At 33.0% G+C, this 20235-nt stretch overlaps 1 protein-coding gene across 2 annotated transcripts; it reads left to right on the top strand.

Moving 5' to 3' along the window:
• The first annotated feature begins 9479 nt into the window (after positions 1–9479).
• On the top strand, positions 9480–17872 carry LOC131653164 (F-box protein At4g00755-like). 2 transcript variants are annotated; one of them, XM_058923252.1, is made up of 6 exons: positions 9480–9635; positions 11721–11871; positions 12121–12537; positions 12654–12823; positions 13483–13601; positions 17579–17872. In XM_058923252.1, the coding sequence occupies exons 2-6, from the start codon at positions 11739–11741 to the stop codon at positions 17700–17702; spliced, it is 963 nt and encodes a 320-aa protein (XP_058779235.1). In that variant the 5' UTR covers positions 9480–9635; positions 11721–11738; the 3' UTR covers positions 17703–17872. The 2 variants fall into 2 exon arrangements, with proteins under 2 accessions (XP_058779235.1, XP_058779234.1); XM_058923251.1 differs by having other exon boundaries at positions 13471–13601.
• Positions 17873–20235: the final 2363 nt, after the last annotated feature.

The following is a 20235-nucleotide window of genomic DNA, read 5'->3' as shown; positions in this document are numbered from 1 at the left end:
ACCTCTTTCGTTTAGACTTCAGATCATTGTGGTTATATACAACCATTACAAGAGATATCTTAGATTATAATTAAAGAAACTAATTGTACAAATGAATATCACATAACATTTGATAATTATGCACGATATAGACTATTATAACATTTACCAGTCCAAAACCTATAAGAAATTCACATTACAATACATTGATGATTTAACTAACCATACACAACCTGCATTGTTTTGAATCCTTAATCATAAACTGGAAATACATTTCCGGTTTATACCGTATATGTGTGTGAAAGTGCGAACGGGAAATATAGAAAAACTCACGGTGAGAGGAATTAGCAGTAGGTATGGACTGACAAGAAACTCAGTATGTCATACATGAACATTAAGGGATGTGAAGTGTATGTGAAACGATAATTTTTTTATACTAAACTTGAGTCCAAATTCGATAATGGATTATTCTAAAGAAACCAAATGATATTATTTCTATAACTCTTCTAAGGGCAAAGTGTTTTTCGCTCAAACTAGGGTATTCCATGATATTATTTATGAAATATTTAATCCCTTTATTACTTGATTTTATTTTGTTTTAACAAGCATATTTATGATAAATTAAGTGTGTTTTATTGTTTTTAGCCTAGTTAGCGCCCTTCGTGAGTTTTATGTATTTGTTGCTTTTGTAGGAGTACTACGGTGACAAGTTCTGTCACGATAAGAATGCAGCACCAATGCAACCTGATCAGTGCATTTTGATGCATATTCTTCTACTATTGTCCTTTGGAAATTCTATAATTTATTTTATTATTTTTTCTATTTTAGTGTGCTTTTTTATATTTAAGTTTATTTTTGCCTTTATTTTAATTTCACACTTTATTTTCAACTTAAATAGTTAATTGATACATTCTCACTGTGCATACCATAGCTTAAGCTACAAGGATCGGAGTGACGCGTTCTAATATGAGTTGGAAAGATAAAGAGAAAGAGCTACAATTTTTATGTTGAAGCCAAATTCCAATTCAAAGTGAAGAAGGGTCAAATAATTTCGTTTAGTTTCAGACTTAAAAAAAATACTTGGTTTTTGGGCTGGTGTTTGCAATTTTCGGGTCGGTTGCTCTTTAAGCCCAATTCTCTTGTATTATTTAAGTTAAAATGCTATGTTACTGCTATTAATTCAACATTCACCAAATAAGAAAGAGGGATTATAAATTCTATGGAGAGCTAATTCCCAATAGAGTTTATCTGCTGTATTCAGATTCCACTTTGAGGTTTTTATAAATTTTAGTTTAATTTCGATTTCCTTTCAATTCTTCCTATAAACTCGTTTGCTTAATTTGATTGCTTCTGTTTGCTTAATTTAGTTGTTGCTTATAGGATATAGTTAATTAAATTTGATTATTTGTATGATCCTTAACTATAATCACGTTAGTGTAGTTTTTTCGTTATCGCGTTTGATTAAGTCGCGTTTGCTTAATTCGCGATTGCTTAATTCAGAAATTAGGAACATACATCATATAATATAAATTGCGCTTTTCAGTGGCCATTGTAATTGAATATGATCAAATCCGCTTAGGGAATTAGATTTATAAAAGTTAGTGATAAGTCATAAATCGATACAATAGATTAGTTTATTTATCAATTTTGATTTTACCTTAATCACCTTTGATTTAAGTTCTGAACCTTAAACCCCCTTTTAATAGGTTGGTTAAAAAATTCAAGAGTCTTTGCGATACGACTCGAGTGTCACTTCCCTAAACAACCGTTTTTAATTACTCGTTTTTGACCCGTGTGTGACAGCGGATCAAATTGGCGCCGTTTCCGGGGACTCTCTGTTTACTTTAGCCAGTTTTAAAATCCTAGTTTAGAGTCTTGTTAATAATTTTTTTGGTTTAAGTTTTTTTGTTTGTTGATTTTCAGTCTCGCAATATAGTGGTAAGTATCGCAACTTATCAGGTGACTTTTTGAACTACTCTTTTAAATTGATCCAATTTTTTTCTAGAAAATCAGAAAAATTCAACAAACAATACTCCCTTTGAATAAACTTCTAAAGGATTTCAACCCTCATAATCGCAAATTCCTCATTTTCAATTTTTTATGATTTATTTTTTGTTTTCATATATTTTTTTAAAATCCGCAAAAAATTATAGGAGCTTTATTTTAATTTAATTGGTTTTTAGTCATATTGTTATATTTTTTAGATTTTATTTTAATCGCTTTTTCTATTTTTCATTCCTTTTAAATTTGTAGTAATTTTATTTGATTATGCATTGATTTGATTATGATTTTATTTGATCCTGCTTTCTCATTAGTGACAGTAATTTAATTTGATTCTATATTGATTTGATTATGATTTTGAATTTGATAATCATATCATGGCTGATCAAAATAGAAATTTAAGAGAACTCGTCACACCTGATTCACTTTTTGTTGATTTTCCTTCGTTGTCTGATTTTGGTGACACTTATATTTGTGATGTTTGTATTGATACTCACTTATGTTTAGTTTGTGCTGAAATTGAAGCTGCTTTACAGGTTGATATTTCTTCTGAGATTTCTACTGACAAAATTGATGTTGTAGATGTAAATGTAGCTCTTGTTGCCAAAATTTTATCATCCATTTAGCAACCACCTGCTTTAGAGCTAAATCCACTCCATTGTTTTTTGAATTTAATGAAAATTTGTTTATAATAATTTTATCTAAACTAGAATCTAAACAGGAACAAAAATTATTACAGTTATTGCATGAACATAAGAAGGGCATTGGACGGACCTTGATTGACATTTACTTTTGTTGTTTTGTTTTCTTATTTTTTAAAATAAAAAAATGCATGTTTTCTTTGGTTTTTAGATTGCAAGTGATGTGTGAGTAATTTATCTGTTATATTGATTAAAGACTTGTTGTGTGATGTCATTGTGCATTCTTAGTATGATAGGTATGACTAAACTCTAAATTATGCATCATTTGTGGTAGATCATTATCCTTTGTGAGATTTTAAGCCTAATAATAGATAAAATTAAAAAACCATCTCTTTCTTTCTTGTGTGACTTCACTCATGTCTATTAGTCTAGGGAACTTGAATGTACTCTTGTTGAATCTTTTTGTTTACTTGTGCACACTGGTATGATAAAGACAACTTCTTTTTGTTTTATTTTTAGCCACTTAGCCAAAAAACCAACCCTAAATAATATCATTTCTTGTTTGAAAATCCCTTGATCCTATTTATCCCATTTTTTGTTTAAAACTTATTACACGCTAAAAAGTAAAAAACAATGTTATCACCCTAATTAAAGGGTTGAAAGAGTCTTGTTTGGAGTTGTGTGGGATTGAATAATTATAGTTATGTTATTTAATTTAAATAGTTGGCAAGAAAAAGAAAACAAAATGGAAAAAAAGGAGAAGGATGCCAATAAATATTCTTTCGGAAAAGAAAAAAAAGAAGAGAGAAAATAGAAGAGAAATAGCGGAAAAGTTGTTGTTTGAAAGTGGATGAATGTAGTTTAACTCCCGCAGTCCTTTTAATTTTGTTTTGACCATTTGATTTTAGCTTAGTACCCCCCTTAGGAGTTATCTCACCCTTACCTTGTGTTCATGTATTTTGTGTTCATGTATTTCAACTGTGGATGTTAGAGTCTTTTCATGCTTATGTTAGTACTTTCTTGTATGATGTGCTTTGAGTGTAAACAGGTAATCTAAACACTTGAGAGTTGAGTATATTTTATCTTGTGAGGATGTTGCTACTTATGATGTACTCTTTGGTAAACTGACCTCTTATTTGCTTTGACTATCACAAAAAAGTTGCTCACTAACACCATATTCTTGAAGCTTTGAATTAGAATTTTGCTTGCACTTTGTATCCTAAGAACCATTGGAATCGCATATTTTGTTTTGTTCTTATTTTTCTGTTTTGAATTTTGAATTTATAATTTATCTCGGAGTTTAAAAGTTCAAGTGTAGGGGAATTTGATCAATGCATTTTAATGCACATTCTTCTACTATTGTACATAGGCAATTTTATAGTTTAGTTTATTATTTTTACTATTTTAGTGTCTTTTATATTTAAGTTTATTTATGTCTTTAATTTAATTTTGCACTTTATTTTCAGCTTAAACAATTCATTGATATCTTCTCATTGTACAGACCATAACTTAAGCTACGAAATCAGATTTACGTGTTCTGATATGTGTTGGAAAGCTAAGAGAAAGAGATACAAGTTTGATGTTGAATCCAAAGTCCAGTTCGGAGTGCAGAATGGTCGAATAATTCAGTTTAGTTCCAAACTTAAGAAAATAATTGGTTTTGGGGTTGGTGTTTGTAATTTTTTGGGTTGATTGCTCTTTAAACCCGATTCTCTTGTATTATTTAAGTTAAAATGCCATGCTACTGCTATTCATTCAACATTTACCATAGAAGAAAGAGGGATTACAAATTCTATGGAGAGCTAATTCCCAAAAGAGTCGATTTGCTGTATTTGGATTCTACTTTGAGGTTTTTATGAATTTCAATTTAATTTCGATTTCCTTTCAATTCTTCCTATAAACTTGTTTGCTTAATTCAATTGCTTTTGTTTACTTAATTTATTTGTTGCTTATAGGATATAGTTGATTAAATTCGATTATTTGTATGATCCTTAACTATAATGGCGTTATCGAATCTTTTTTGTTATCGTGTTTGATTAAGTCGCGTTTGCTTAATTTACGACTGTTTAAATTCCTTTGCTTAATTTGAAAATTAGGAACATACATCATATAATATAAATTGCGCTTGTCAGTGGGTATTGTAATCGAATAGGATCGAATCTTCTTAGGGAATTGGATTTATAGGATTCGATGATAAGTCAGAAATCGATACAATAGATTATCTTATTTATCAATTTTGCTTTTACCTTAATCACCTTCTATTTAAGTACTGAACCTTAAACCCCCCCTTTTAATTTGTTGGTTAAAATATTCAAGAGTCCTTACGATACAACTCGAGTGTCATTTTCAGAATTATCAAACGTGATTTTAATAAAACAGCCACCTGCATGATCAGTCCCCATGCCCATTTTTCTTCAAACCCTTTCGAAAAATCCTTCCATTTTCAATCAAAATTTTCACTCCAAAACTTCATTCTTGTGTTTCATCACATCAAAATAAATAAAAGAAGTTGAAATTTAAGGTAAAGTTCATTTATTTTAAGCCTTATTGCTCCCATTAATCTTTTTTTGAAGATGCAAAATTTACGTTTAATCCGGAAATACATTTTCGGATCTAGTATGAATTTCTCCGGAAATGCATCTTCGGATCCTGTCTGTTTTCATTTTCCAGTTTTTTGTTTTTAGTTTTTGAGTATTTTATGTTATTATTTTATTTAGATAGGGGCGCTCCGATGTTTTCCCGAAACCTATTGTGTCTTCAGATGCCAAACGTGTTGTTGTGAAGGTAAATTTTGGCAACCAATTTAAAAAGGAACAAGAGTTTGAATTTTGTGCTCACATGCTTCAATGGATTCCTACGGAGGCATCCAAACTGAGGTTTGATGTTGTATTCAGAAGGCCCAATAATAGTTTGGATAGAAGAGTTACATTTGTGACAATGACATGCGAAAGAAGTGGGAATATAAATCTCCTCTTGGGAATTTCAAACGAGATCACACTAGTTCAAGAAAATGTGAATGTATCTTTAAGTTGTGTGGTTATATGTTGGCAAATAACAAATGGAGATTTGATGTGATATTTGATTTACATAACCATGGCTTATGTGAAAAGTTATTCAGTCATCCAATTGCATGTCGTCTCATGCCAGAAGATAAGAAATGTGTTTCAGACATGACATTGAATTTGGTGCAGCAGAAAAACATACTATTGGACTTGAAACTTCACACACAAAAGGGGGGTGGATTGTGATTTGGAAAAACTTAGTTTTGAAAACTTTTGGAAAGTTACATTAGAGTTTAAAAACATTTTAAATGTTTAAGCAGCGGAAAATAAATAACAAAAAGGACTTACTCCTCCCCCCAAGATTTAGTATTGAGAGTTTCCAATAATACTTGAGAGCTTTTAGTATGAAAGACTCACGAACCCCCTCATACAAGGAAATGGTGATTGACCTTCAACCAAAATATTACAAGATGATAGATATGGGCATTTGCGTCCTTTCTCTAAAAATATTGCTGAGAGTGAAGTGGTCAAGCTTCTTTTCCAACTACGAATTGAAGTGTTTAGTCTCCTTTCCACGAACATGGAACTTGTAGTGGTTAGTCTTCAAGTTCAAAAAAAATTTAAGCTCAATATTGGTTTAACAGGATAACCAAATAACCTATATGAGATTTCAACCAAGATGATCTCAAAACTAGGAAGATTTTACCATCGGCTAATCTTCAATCAATCTTGGTTTTACAGGCTAACCAAGAACCAGGGGAAGATTTTTATAACGACTAATCTTCAACCAATCTTGGTTTTAATAGGCTAACGAAGAACCAAAGAAATATTTTAAAATCGACTAATCTTCAACCTAAATAGAAACTGATCACAAAATCCCCAACTATAGTTTTATCGGGTTTAACCTTTAACCCCAAATAATTCTTAATTGGACAGTATTCAACTAAGATATATAAAATATTCCCTTGGTGAAACTATTAATTCTATGCTTCCAGAATTACACAAATAACCTCACTCACAAAAAGACTTTCGTCACAAAAGCATTTGCCTATAACATTTAGTGAGAGAAAGTAAAAATAAAACTTAGAGAGAAATAATGAGAGAAGGTAGTGTCAAAACACGTTTCTGGATGATTTAAAATTAGAAATGAGGCCTCTATTTATATGCAAGAGGTGTGCCCAAAAGAGAATTCTCATTTAATGAATTTTACCGTTGTCTAATCGATTAGACAAAAGTGCTAAATCAATTAGATTTCAAAAAATAATCGATTATATGTTTTCAAAATGAAAGTTTAAGATATGTTACTGTTGCACATCATTAAGGTGCTCTCTAAACGACTTGATCTTAAGTTTGAATTGATCTAATCGGTTAGACCAATGTCCCAATCGATTAGATTACTCAAATATTTCTCTTTTGCCATTTACACAGCTCCTAAGTCATCTGACACAACTGCGAGACATATTTGAAAAAGTTTTCTCTTGATATATATTAAAAAATGGTTTTAGTATGTGTGCTTATAGCCATATACTTTCACGAAAAAGCCCATTTGCTTTTACACAAGATCAATCACTTACTAACCTAGGATATTAACTGATGCTATAAGCCTTTTTCCAGATATTATCTTCTGTGTTGATATTGCTTGAGATATCTTTAAGGCTTTAGATAATATACTTTGTTTGCCTTTCTTGAATAGTCAAATTCATCAAAACATTTTACTTGAGTTTGTATCTTTAACCACTTTAAGTATTATGCTTGACTTATCATCAGTTATGTTTATGATTCACCTTATGATTAACCTTGTAGATGCCTTTACAGTTGTCATCATCAAAATATGATTCCCTGGTTAAAGGTATATTGCTTGTAAAACAATGTTCCACACATACTTGCAACTTTGAAACGTAAAAGATTTGGAAATATCGCAAATATCAAACAAGTGTACAATATTCGGTACCAAACTAACAAGTCACTAAGGGAGGGTAGAACTGAAATGCAACACCTCTTGAAACTTTTAGATGATAACAATTATGTATCCAAGTACTGAATATGCGAGGATAGAGTAACCGTTATAAATATATTTTGGACTCATCCTTATTCCATCAAGTTGTTCAAAGCATTTCCTACTATGCTAATCATTGATACAACATATAAGACCAACAAGTACAAGCTTCCGCTATTAGAATTGTTCGTGTTACATCTATTTAGAAAACTTATTCTGTCACGAAAAAATAATCATACACACGACTATATAGGAAAAAAAAGAAAATTTTGATGCAATTTATGACTCTCTTGTTCCTTACATTTGTGGAATGACACCAGAGGATAAATGAATGCACTTCCCTGAAATGGATCATCTCCTAGCAAGTGTGTATTATATAGTGAGTATCTTACAAGATATGTTTCTCAAAAACATTTTTTCCAGTGCGCATTGTCCCACCTAAAAATCTAAATGATCGTATTATGTATGATGGGTGGATTTCAAATTTGCGACACTTTGTTCAAGTTTATTTAAAATCAGGATGCCCTATACCACTTACATCACTATAGTTGACAACTCATTCAACAACAAAAGTTGAGACTTGGCCGAACCACTTTGTGGAAATGATGCAAGAGTTCACCAAATTGAGCGAGATTGAAAGAGAATCAATTAAATAAAATTCACAAGGGGTACCACCCATAGTTTTAGATTTAGCCGGCGATAAATCTTTCAGTTTATTTTAGGCTTTCTTCATCAAGGTATTGTATGTAATCTTGTATTATTGTTAATGATGTCTAGTATATATATTTTGAAGTTTGCTAAATTTTTTTTATATTTATTACAAGTTTTGTTTATGTCTGAAATAAAATTTTATTCTGTTCTGAGTACTTTCGAAAATACATCTCCAGAATAACATAAAAAGGTGGTACCGAGATGCATTTCCAGAATATCCTCTGGTACAAGATAGAATTCAGAGGTTTAGATCTGTCTACAACTACTATAAATAAGGGGCATTTGTCTCATTGTTTCATACTAAAACACATTACATTAGAATGAACATCAATTGACATGTCACAAATGTCTACTTTAACGATGCAAAACCCTCAATTGAATTTAAGATCAATGAGTACACCCCTCTTGCATTTATGAAATTCATACTGCAAAATCTTGTACCTTACAATGGCAATCGAAAAATTGTGAAACTCGAGTATCCTTCGGTGTCGATTGACAACAAAGGAATATTGAGTTTCAGCAACTTTGAGCTGAAGACGGGTGCATATATATAAAGGCTGTGTGAAATACTTTTTTTCCATTTAGAAACAAAAGTTTCAATCGAGGTGAATACGACAATTTTAAGATCGGTCGAAGTATTATGAAGATGTTGTAACGTACACCTGAATATTGAAATGTGATGTTTGATTCATATTAATATCACTTATGTAATGCCGATTTTATGTTATCAATGATAACTTTATTGTCAACTTTCTGACTTTTTGCTTCAGTATGCTACGAAAATGCAATTCCATAAAAATTATGGAGTTGCATCTCCGAATTAAAAATAGACACATTCAAGAGGCTGAACTCAAAGCCAATCTTAATAATATACGTTTGATGCGTCAAGAGATACATTCTCTAAATTTAAAGGTATTATCGTATTTTCACGAGGGATACTAATAATCCATATAATACATTAAAATTTCCATTTGGTTAAACTAAATCATCTCACTCAAATACGTTTCCGAGTTTAATGTAAATATATATTTTTTAAATATAGACTTTTATGGTCTACCTAAAATAGTAATTTTTTCTTTTTTATTTTTTGTAAAACAAATGATTGTGCTTGGAAAATAAAAATATCCTTCTAATGCCAGAAATACCCCCTACCTCTCTAAACGAACACAGACAACAGAGAGAGGCGAAGAAGGATTTTTGACAGTGAGAGATGGAGAAAGAGGAATTGCGCAGAAGAAAGAATGAGCGATGCGAGAGAACGAAAATGGACCACATCAGAATGGAATGTGATTTCTTTGATTTCAGGTATCATTCTTGATTTTCTATTTTTAGTTGAGTTGTGTGTTTTTTTCTTCTCATATTTTGTATATGATAGCATGATTCTGCTTCTATTTCTTCCTAAATTTTTTGGCTATTTGTGTTATAATAATTTGTTGTTTGTATTAGTTAATTGAAATGTTTATGGTTGCAAGTTTTTATAATTGAAGATTGTTACTTATTTGTTGGTTTTAAAATCTAGGGTTGTTGTGAGTTATTAGTGTTCTTCAGGGTTACTGCCTTGTGCTTTCTATCATACACATTTTCTTTGAGAGTGTTTGGTTACTGATTAATATTCACTGAGGTTGGGGTTGTAGATTTTTAGGAGGATTTGATGAGGAAGTAAATCATGTTTGCATTATTTAGGTAAGTTAACTTAACCACTTTATAAATTGCTTATTGAAAAATATATAAAATCCTTAAAGAATGAACCAATTCTAAATATATTTTCTAAGAGGAGAGATTGTTATACGGATCATCGCATTGAATTTATTTTTTTGTTAAAATTTGGGTTTGGATTTTGTCCGAGAGAAAAGACAGTTCAAAGAAGCATTTTTTAGATTGACGATTTGGCGGAGGGTAGGGCAGAGAAGATGTGAGGCAGATAAAGAGGAGGAAGAGAGTGGCTACAGATTGGTGATGGTTAAGGCGGTGAGGATAAAGATGACTTGAGTGGTCCATGGCTTGGCTGAGAATTTTCAACACATAGCTAAGCACAAATCAGTGGAGACCAAGGCGGCCAGCCATTTATGAAAGGGGCGGAGCGAAGTTAACAAAACTTTGATCTGACGATGATTAATTGTTGGACTTACCGCCTTAATTGCAGTCCGCCTCTAGTCGCCTTAATTGCGGCACTTTGGCTTGCTTTCATTGCAGTCCCCAACACCTTCATTGTGTTGGCTTTGAATGGGTGAATTTAGTCTCACTTTGCTTAGAGATATGGCCTGTGTTGTGTTTATAAGTGTGGGTAATTCTCACCTTACAAGCCGGTTTTGTAGGGATGAGTTAGGCCCAACCCAAATTCTAAGATTAATAGATGACAATATTGCCCTGTTGTCAGTAAAAAAAAACCGAAAATTAAGATTCAACGATAATTACAAGATTGTGCATTGATACACCGCGTACATTGTATGCTAGACGTCAAAGAAATAGATAAATAAAAAGATTGACACAAATATCTCAATCCACAGTATTTTTTTTCCGAAAAAGTACATAAAAAAAGAGAACAAATTTCCTAAATATTTTATTTGAGGGATGACTTGTCCTTCTAGAAGAGTTCTACCCTTAAGAGTTAAGACACCACGGTTATAAATCCTGTGCCATCCATTCCCACACTTTTGTTTTCTCTCACTTTCTAGGGTTTCTTCTGTCATCTCAGATTCATACTCTTTTGCTGAAAGGTAATTCCTTTTCCATGCCTATGAGTATGTGTGTTCATAGTTTTTCGCATATAACATTGTGAGTTTATATTTTCTTAATACAAGCATGGATTTCCTTCCTTGAATGTCTCTTTTCCTTATATTCTTATTTTTATTTAGCATGATTTGGTCACAGTGCAAAATTTCCACTTAATTTTTATTGCTCGACTGTGATTGTCGCCGTGATATCAAGGTTTGCGGCTGGACTGGCCATATTTGGGTGTCATCTTCTGTTATTATCACCAATAATGGATAGGATTTATATCATTGATGCGCGCGCGTGTAAACTATTATCAATTTAATTTTTCTTGCTTTGGCTTGGTGAATTCTCAAATGGCATACTTTTCTTAAGTTGTATAATGTTCATCCGAGGCGCTATCTGTTAATCATGTTTTGGTGGTAGGCAAATTTTCAACTTTATTTTATCATATATTTGTCTGTGCTTTAATCTTAAGAGGGTCTGATTTTTTTAAAGAAATTGATTTCTACTCATTAATATGCAATTTTCCTTGGATTGAGCTAGTTTTTGGAAGAATATTTCTTCATGATGACCATATTTATGAAGATTTCCAGTTTGTGTTTTGATATCACTATTGCTGGCATTGAGCTTTAGCTGTTCTGCAGTTATTGAATGACCACTTTTGCTTTCAATCAGGATCTTATACTTGAGAATATGAAAGTGAAAACCAATTTGGATTTAATCCAATGGCTCGGATATGACATGTCAATTAAAGTTTTCTCCTATTTGGATAATCCTCGTGATCTTGTTTGTGCATCTGCCGTTTCTAGTTCTTGGAATGATTTTGGTAAGCTATCTATTTTTTATTTCTTCCAGTGCTAGGATTTTATCATTTGTATCTTTATTTGTTTAAATGCTTATTCATCCAGAAGGTTTTTATCTATGCTATATCAAATTTGTGAGTTTTAATGGCATGCTTCTGAAAGTGAATTTCTCTAATGCTAAATTGTTCTCTAAATTCTGCGTGTAGCTCAATGTTCTCTGGCTTTATTTTGCTGTTCAAATGGTAATAATATGAAATCTAAATATTTTGCAGTTATTGAAAATGGTCTCTGCAAGGAACTTTGCTTGAAAATGATTCCTGAATTATCTAGTGTAGTTCGAACCATTGAGGGGGACAACCTGATTGAATTTGATGGTAACAATGTGGGGTATTATTATACAAGAAAACGGGAGTGTCTTAAAAGAGATCATAGAGTCTATGCAATTCTAGCGTTTGGTCTCATTCCAATGGGTAACAACTGCATCTCACAAGCCATATGTGCATCCAGCACTAATGATCCCATAAAAGAAAGCCTTACAAATACATTGGAGCCTAGGGATATTACTGAACGTGGCCTATCATATTGGTCAAGTATAGGGCAAAGCAATCCTTGTGTTACCGAGACTTTGCTTTATCGGCTATATTCCAAGATATGTCTTGTCACCGAGATTTATGTCCAACCATTCCAAGGTTAATCCTGTAGATATGTTGATGTATTTTGTATATCAATTTGAATTGAAAAATAAGTTATACTGAGGATTCCAAACTTTTGCTTCTGCTGACATAGAATTTGTATTTCTTGTCAGATTATGTTCATGATGGCGTCCCTATATATTCAGCTAAAGCTATCCGATTTAGATTGGGCGGGGCAAGAAACCCCATGAAAATAGATTCAAAGTTTGATTTACGTGATGAAGTGGCTTTAAGCAGACTTACCATATGGACATATGCTTCGCCTGTATTTCCAATGTCTCAGGTTTGTTGTACTATGAACATATATGGGGAGGTGGTTGACTATCCATTCTAAATACCATTATCTAGCTTTTGTCATTTTTTGTATGAAATTTAACATGCATTATTTTGGATAATGGTAATTGGCTCTGATAGAGTATAAGTTAAAACAGTTAATTGGTTGGGTAGTTAATAAGAGTATGGACTAAGCTTAAAATAGTAAATAGTAAATAGTAGAAGGTAGATGAGTAAGGATGCCAATGGGTACTTCAAAGTTTATCCATGGTGAAGGGGTTACAACTGTTATTATTAGGTACTACTTAGCTCAATTAGTAGCAGAAGGGTAGAGATATCATTCAAGTTTTTTGTTTTTGGATAAAGAGCCAAAAGGCAATATGATTTGTTTTGAATTCTCTACCTTTTTTGGTTTAGATATGATAAGCACATTCTCTCCCTTTCTCTTTAGATTTTCTAAATTCTTCTCTTGTGGATATTTAATGATATTTTGGTAATTACTCAAGATATGAAGTTATTTTTGAGGTGGTGCAGTTTCTCATCTCTCTGTACCTTCTTAAAATAACAAGCATAGTTTTGAAATTTTACCCTTTTGAACTGCATTTTTTAGCGTAGTATATTCTATCCATGTTTATGAAATTTGAAATGCATTAACAGCATATTGTACAGGAAAACAAGTTACAGCATTTCAAGCTACCTGAACCTGTTTTGTGCATTGGAGGTTTTCTGCTAGTGGAGCTGTTGGGAAGTGCTCAAGAATTTGTAGGGAATAATTTATTCTACATATGGTATGTTTCTCAAATCTCATCTCTTCCGCTCACATGCACACACACGAATTAATGTTGTTTGGGTCAAATATTGACTGAAGAAGAACATTATAGCAATTGGAACTTTAACAAATTCTGTTAGTAGAACAGAACTATAAATAGTAACTGGAGTGAAGGGAGAGTCAGTTTTTGAACTCAATTGTAATTGGAGAGTGGATTTCTCGAATCAGTCAGTTTATTGCAAGTTCTGAATTCTTTTAGAATTCTTATCTTCTTCCTTTGTTCCAATTGAAAGTTCAATTGGCATCAGAGCTACACGATCTTGGAGTAATTCATCGTGCGCAATAACAGAAACTTAACCATAATGGAATTGCGACCATAGGAAGTGGAACGAGAATGGATACATTGAAGACAGAGGTTCTCGACGGAGACACCCATTTTGGGGAACCAACAAGGGGACCCAATGACGACTTCAAACTCCAAAATTGGTAACAGTAGAGGAGGAATCAATTTTGGGGATGCCAATGGCGAACTTGGAACTGTGAGTAGATCCATTATGAAAGAATGAGAAATAAGGCATCGCAAGGTGGAATTGCCGCTTTTTAGTGGCGAAGACGCAGCTGGTTGGATTGGAAAAATTGAGCGTTATTTTCAATTTAGGCAACTGCCTGAGGAGGATAAGCTGGACACTGTGTTGACGGCGATGGAGGGAGAAGCCCTTGCATGGATGCATTGGTGGGAGGCAAACACTTTAGCGCCCAATTGGCACACTTTCAAGAATGCCATGCTTAGAAGGTTTCAACCCACAGTGGTTTCGAATATGGTGGAGGTGATGTTGGGACTGAAAGACGAAGGCACAATGAGAGAATTTCGAAGGAGTTTTAAAGCTCTTTCCGGACATTTGAAGATTCCAGATCCAGAACTCATCTTAAGAATGTGTAAATTAGGGCTGAAGCGAGGCTGCAAATACCCGAAGATTTGGCAGAAATGATGGATGTGGCTCTGCTGGCCGAGGAGAAATTGGGTCTGGGCAAATTTGGAGGGTATGTAGGAAACAATAATCAGACTTTTAACAAATCTCGTTTGTTCAGAAATTGGAGAGCTGAGCCAGGCAGCAAACAAACTAATTCTGTCAATGGAGATCAATCAAAAAGTGCCGCAGGAGAACATAAAGGATGTAAGAATTCCACCCAAAAGTCTTTATCTTGTGAAGAAATTATGGAAAAAGAAGGAAAGAACTGTGTTTCACCTGTGATGAGAAATTCTCTACAAATCATGTATGCAAGAATAAACATTTTAAATGCTAGTGATAGAGGAGAGCAGTGGCAGGGAAGATTCAGAGGTGTCCGAGAAGAAAGAAATTGTATGGGAAGCACAAATAGAAAATCTGGAGTTGTATAGTTTAGCAGGAATTACTACAAAAAAATTTCATGATGTGGCGAAAGTTGTGGGAACAAAAGATTCTCATGTTAATAGATAGTTGGCACTTCCCACAGTTTTATTTCTTCTAAGATGGAGAGATTGGACCTAATGCCAGACTACAACACCTTATTGGGTCAAGGTGGGAATTGGAGAAAAGATCCAATGTAATGGGGTGTGTAGATCAAATTACAAGGATTTGGTTTTGTGGCTGGTTTCTATGTATTCTGTTTAGATGGAGACAATGTTGTACTGGGAATGGAATGGTTGGAGAGTCTTGGAGGCATTAAAGCCAATTTCAAGGACATGAAATTAAGAATCAAGAGATATGGGGTCAAGTTTAATTTGTTGGGGGATCCTGCCCTATCAAAAGGGGAAATGACAACTAACCAATTGGTGTTTGAGTTGGCAAACGCTACTGAAATCTTTAAGGTAGATTGCAAAACCTTACAAGAGGTCAGCCATGGAAAGAACTATATTTCAAGCCCTTTTGCTGCAGTTTTGCAGGAGTTTGAAGTTGTTTTCAAGAAACTGGAAGGGGTGCCATACAATTAACTTGAAAGAGGGAGCAAACATACCTAATCTAAGACCTTATAGATACCTTCACTTCAAAAAAATTAAATAGAGTTTGGTGGCAGATATGTTGAAAGCTGGCATTATTTGACCCAGTAGTAGCCCGTATTCAAGTCCAATCATATTGGTTAAGAGGAAGGACGGTAGTTGGATATTTTTTGTGTGGACTACTGGGCTTTGAATAAGGTGACGGTTCCCAACATATCTCCAATCCCTTTGATTGACTACTTGTTGGATGAACTAGCAGGTGCTCAAATATTTTCTAAACTAGATTTGAAATCTGGTTATCTTCAAATCAGGATGACACAAGATGCCATTCCAACATCAGCTTTTCATACACACGAGGGACATTATGAATTTGTGGTCATGCCCTTTGGGTTAACCCTCCTTCAACATAACAGAAATGGAGATACTACCTATTGGGGCAACATTTTATCATCTGAACGGATCAAAGAAGTCTTCAATTTTTGCAAGAACAAACCATATTAGGGGAAGATCAATTTAGGTGGACCTCTAAATTACTTGGGTTTGATTTTGAAGTACAATATAAGCCAGGTAGTGCCAACAACATAGCAGATGCCTTATCCAGGCAATGCATCATTATCAAAGGTGAATTTGTCTGAATGGGAGGATTGGGAAAAGGAAATTATGGCTGATGAGCACATAGCAGCAGTGACACAGAAGGTATTGTTGGCGTCTAAAGGGGAGTCCAGATTCTGGGTCCAGAAGGGCAGACTAATGAGAGGCAGCAATCTTGTTTTACCAAGACAATTCTGAAAAATACCCACTATTTTGGCTGAATGTCATACTTCTTTGCAAGGTCATTCAGGCCTTTTTAGAACTTATAAGAGAACTGCAAACATTTTTTAGAACTGGGAGGGAATGAAAGGTGATATAAGGGAGTACATTAGCAAAACAGGTATGAAACTCAAGCCCCACCCTACCTATTCCCGCTAAGGTATAGGCTGATATCCCCATAGGCTTTATTGGAGGATTACCTAGGGTGGGAGGAAAAGATAACATATTAGTAGTCATTGATAGACTTACTAAATATACTCATTTTCTTATATTGGGCCATCCCTATACTACAAGAGAAGTTGCTGGACCCATATCTAAAACATTATCCCCGTGCTCTTCGATCCATCAATTCAGGATATATAAGTTTTTTATCCCTCTATTCCGGTTGTTGTTACCTCCTCTCTGTTCTTCTTCCTTGTTTATTTGAAGTGGATTAAAGCTGGATCCTTGGGCATTCACAAACAGTTTGGAATGAAAACTGGGTCCATCGCATTTGGGCTGGTTACCCATACTTGGTCCAGAATCGAAACTTCCTCTACTTGCTCCTAGTTCCTAACCTGACCCATATCCTCATTTACCATGGGGCCCAATGTATAAATCTCTTCCTCCTCTCCGCCCATTCTTGTATATGCACGCCCGTTTCCATATCCCAGCATACCTCGCAAGTCCGTTCCAACATCTCCTGCCAACCTCATTACACGAACATAACACATTAAACCATCAAACACGTTGTTGGAGTTCTGGACGGAATCTGCTCACAAAGATCTTTGGGTAAATGACCAACCTGAGACGAAATACATTCAAATTTAACAATGTATTTGTCTACACTTCGAGTTTGTGGAATTACGAGTAAACAATTTGATTAGAAGTATGGTCCTGGATAGAACATTATGGCTCAAGTTGATCCATGTAGCGTACCCTACTTAGTGGTGGGATAAGGCTTGATTGATGTGTAAACTATTCTCAAGATGTTATCTTGGTCTTGATGATTTATGTTTTTGTTTTTTATAATAAGAATCAGAGAGAGCAATATTTTATCAAAATTTCACATTTTACCCTGAATGTTAGTAATTTATCTTGTCACTCTCTTTATGGGATGAAGAGTTGAAGCTTCTTTCATTTCAAGTTATTTTTCTTACTTTAGCCTGAATTGTTAGTATTTGTTTATATGTTATTCTGGTATGATAAATTGGATTACTGTGGTGCAGCATCTCCCATGTCAAAGTTGTTGGGCGAATACTTTCTCCAGAAATCCCTGTGAGGACGAGGCTAATTCGACGACTCTCCCTCTCTGGCACCCAAGGTGGCGTGGCTACTCGGTTGATTAATTGATTCCAGAGTGTGTAAGAAATATATGGCTGAACTGAATTGGTTTTACAATGGCACTTTCAAAGGATTATTTTTAGCACATTGTGTTAAATGACATTATTGATTTGAATTTGTTATAGTCTCGATTACATTTTGAATTTATTTAAATAAATAAAATTTCAGACTTGATGATAGATACCAAGTTGTTTTATTTTGCCCTTGTAATGTTTTATGCACATATTAGTTTTGCTTCAAGATGAAAATATGAATGTCACTCATCAAAATGTTTGCGTTGGTTGGTGTCTTTGGAATTTAAGGGAACAAAATAACTTTGAACAAGCCATATACATGATGTTTAATTTTTGGGGGTAGAAATATGACTTTTTCTTCTCTCATTTGTCATGTTGTATCTCTCACCTTCACGGAACTCTTGTTAGTGATATTAGAGTTTGGTTTGTGTTGGTGGTGGAGTGATTTGAGAATTCACATTTGTGGTTAGGCTCGGTGAGAAAGTGGAAATCGAATCTTAATGATTGTTGAAATTCAAGTGTGTGGGAGTAAGTCCCACAAAGATTATAAATAAAGGAAATGTGATATATAGAAATTGCCCTAATGTTTTAGATGAATATGTGGTGCAAAAGTCCTTTAGATCATGAACATTTAACTCATTGACACTTCCGACACTTCGTTCACCCCGACTCCCTAATAGTATCATCATTTTCATCTAAAGATCAAAAAGTTCAAATAAAATCATTAATTTTTTAATTTATTCCATCATTTTCATCTAAAGCTCAAAAAGTTCAAATTAAAATCCAAATAAACTCATTAATTTTTTAATTTATTCCAAACAACAAATTCACACGGTATCCTTCTTCTCTTCTTTTATAAAGTATTTGATTCAATAGACATTTATAGTTAAAAATAATTAAAAAATATCTGGTTTAATTAATCTTTAACTTAATTTAATATTTTATTTTGGTCTCTTATTTAATAAATATTAATTTTTAGTCTCTCAAAAATTATTTCGTTAATCAACTTAATTCATTCATTTAAATTTTAACTTTAAATATTTTAAGTTAGACTGTATTATTGAGTGTCTATCATAATTTTATAGCTTAAAATTTTGAAGGTCAATTAATTATTAATTATAAGAGTACATCATCAACATTTTTTTAAAACAATTTCTCACTACACCTTATAGACCTCTTACGCATCACTGAATTAACAAAAATGCTCTCTAATTTTCGTAGATGCACTTCCGAAAGTACTATTTTTTTTCCATAGATACATCTACGGACTATATTTTTTAAAAAGTGGGTTCTTCCCGAAATATATCTACAGAAACAGGGACATAATTGAAATTTTGACATAATTGAAATTTTGCACGGTGTGTGAGAGATCTTATTTTGTGCCCAAGCCCATTCTTTACAATATCAATCTAGCACTCAATTGACATTTTAATATGTATGTATGAGCTATCTAAAGGCTTGTAATATTGAAAAAAGTTTCGATGTGGGACAAAACACAACTCTTATGAATAAAAAATTAACACCTAAATCACGTTAGATACATGAGATGGGTTATGGAAAACTTTTGTTAATATATCATTTTTTCAGACTGTATAACAGGGCTTGCATTTTTCACACGACTTCCTCTTCTAGAAGATTCCTTTACAGCTGCCTTATTAGATGATTTCTTAGCTTTGCGCTTAGAGCATCTTTAAGGGGGTTGTTTAATGTACAGTAGGATTTATAAGCAAGGTTGTTAAAATCTCAATTTAAAACCTAAACTCTATAGATTTCACGTTTTTAGGTTAGCATTTCATGTTAAATCGCAGGTAAAAACCTTTTTATGTAAAATTGTGTTCCGAAACGATTTTACGTGATTTAAATCATTCTGAAATCGGTAAAATCGTGTAAAATCATGTAAAATCGTTGGATTTTACTCTTTGACCTGGTTTTACTCTTTGCCCCATAAAATTTTCTCTATAGATTTTTAATTTTATTCACATTCATATCTTGGTTATAATATTAAAGAATCTTTAACATTAATTTGGAGATGAATTTAATCAAGTCAAATATGAATGTTCTAATGAAGATGATGTTGTAGAAGGATTGAACTTTTGATTAAGTTAAAGATGAAGATGAAAAGATTTGTTTTTTTGAACTTGAAAAACTTATGAAACTATTGTTTTTTAATAACCTTTTGGATGTTACTTTTTATGATTTGGTTGATAATTGATATAGTTTGATACAAATTTGTGAATATTCCACTTTATTATAATGATATAGTATATTTTTGTTTTATAATTAAGTTATAATTTTAAATAATTAATGCATTTAGAATATTATATATATATATATATATATATATATATGTCTTATATATAAATTTAATATATTTTTAATATGAGGTAAACTCTATGATTTTACGTTTCGATTTTACCTAGGTAAAACGATTCAAGGTAAAAACTCGATTCTGACAACCTTGTTTATAAGTTCCGGAACTTAGCATTTTTACCATTAAAGTTGATACACGTGGCGTTCTTGTTGCTTAA

This window comes from Vicia villosa, linkage group LG2 (genome assembly GCF_029867415.1).
Source record: "Vicia villosa cultivar HV-30 ecotype Madison, WI linkage group LG2, Vvil1.0, whole genome shotgun sequence".
Lineage (NCBI taxonomy): Eukaryota > Viridiplantae > Streptophyta > Magnoliopsida > Fabales > Fabaceae > Vicia > Vicia villosa.
Note: the sequence above shows the minus strand (reverse complement) of the source record. Positions and strands in the feature narration are given on the sequence as shown.

Coding starts and splice junctions, on each gene's coding strand:
- LOC131653164 (XM_058923251.1), top strand. CDS start 11,739: ATGAAAGTGAAAACCAATTTGGATTTAATCCAATGGCTCGGATATGAC. Junction 12,538..12,653: donor TTATGTCCAACCATTCCAAG/GTTAATCCTGTA, acceptor ATTTCTTGTCAG/ATTATGTTCATGATGGCGTC. Junction 13,602..17,578: donor AATAATTTATTCTACATATG/GTATGTTTCTCA, acceptor ACTGTGGTGCAG/CATCTCCCATGTCAAAGTTG.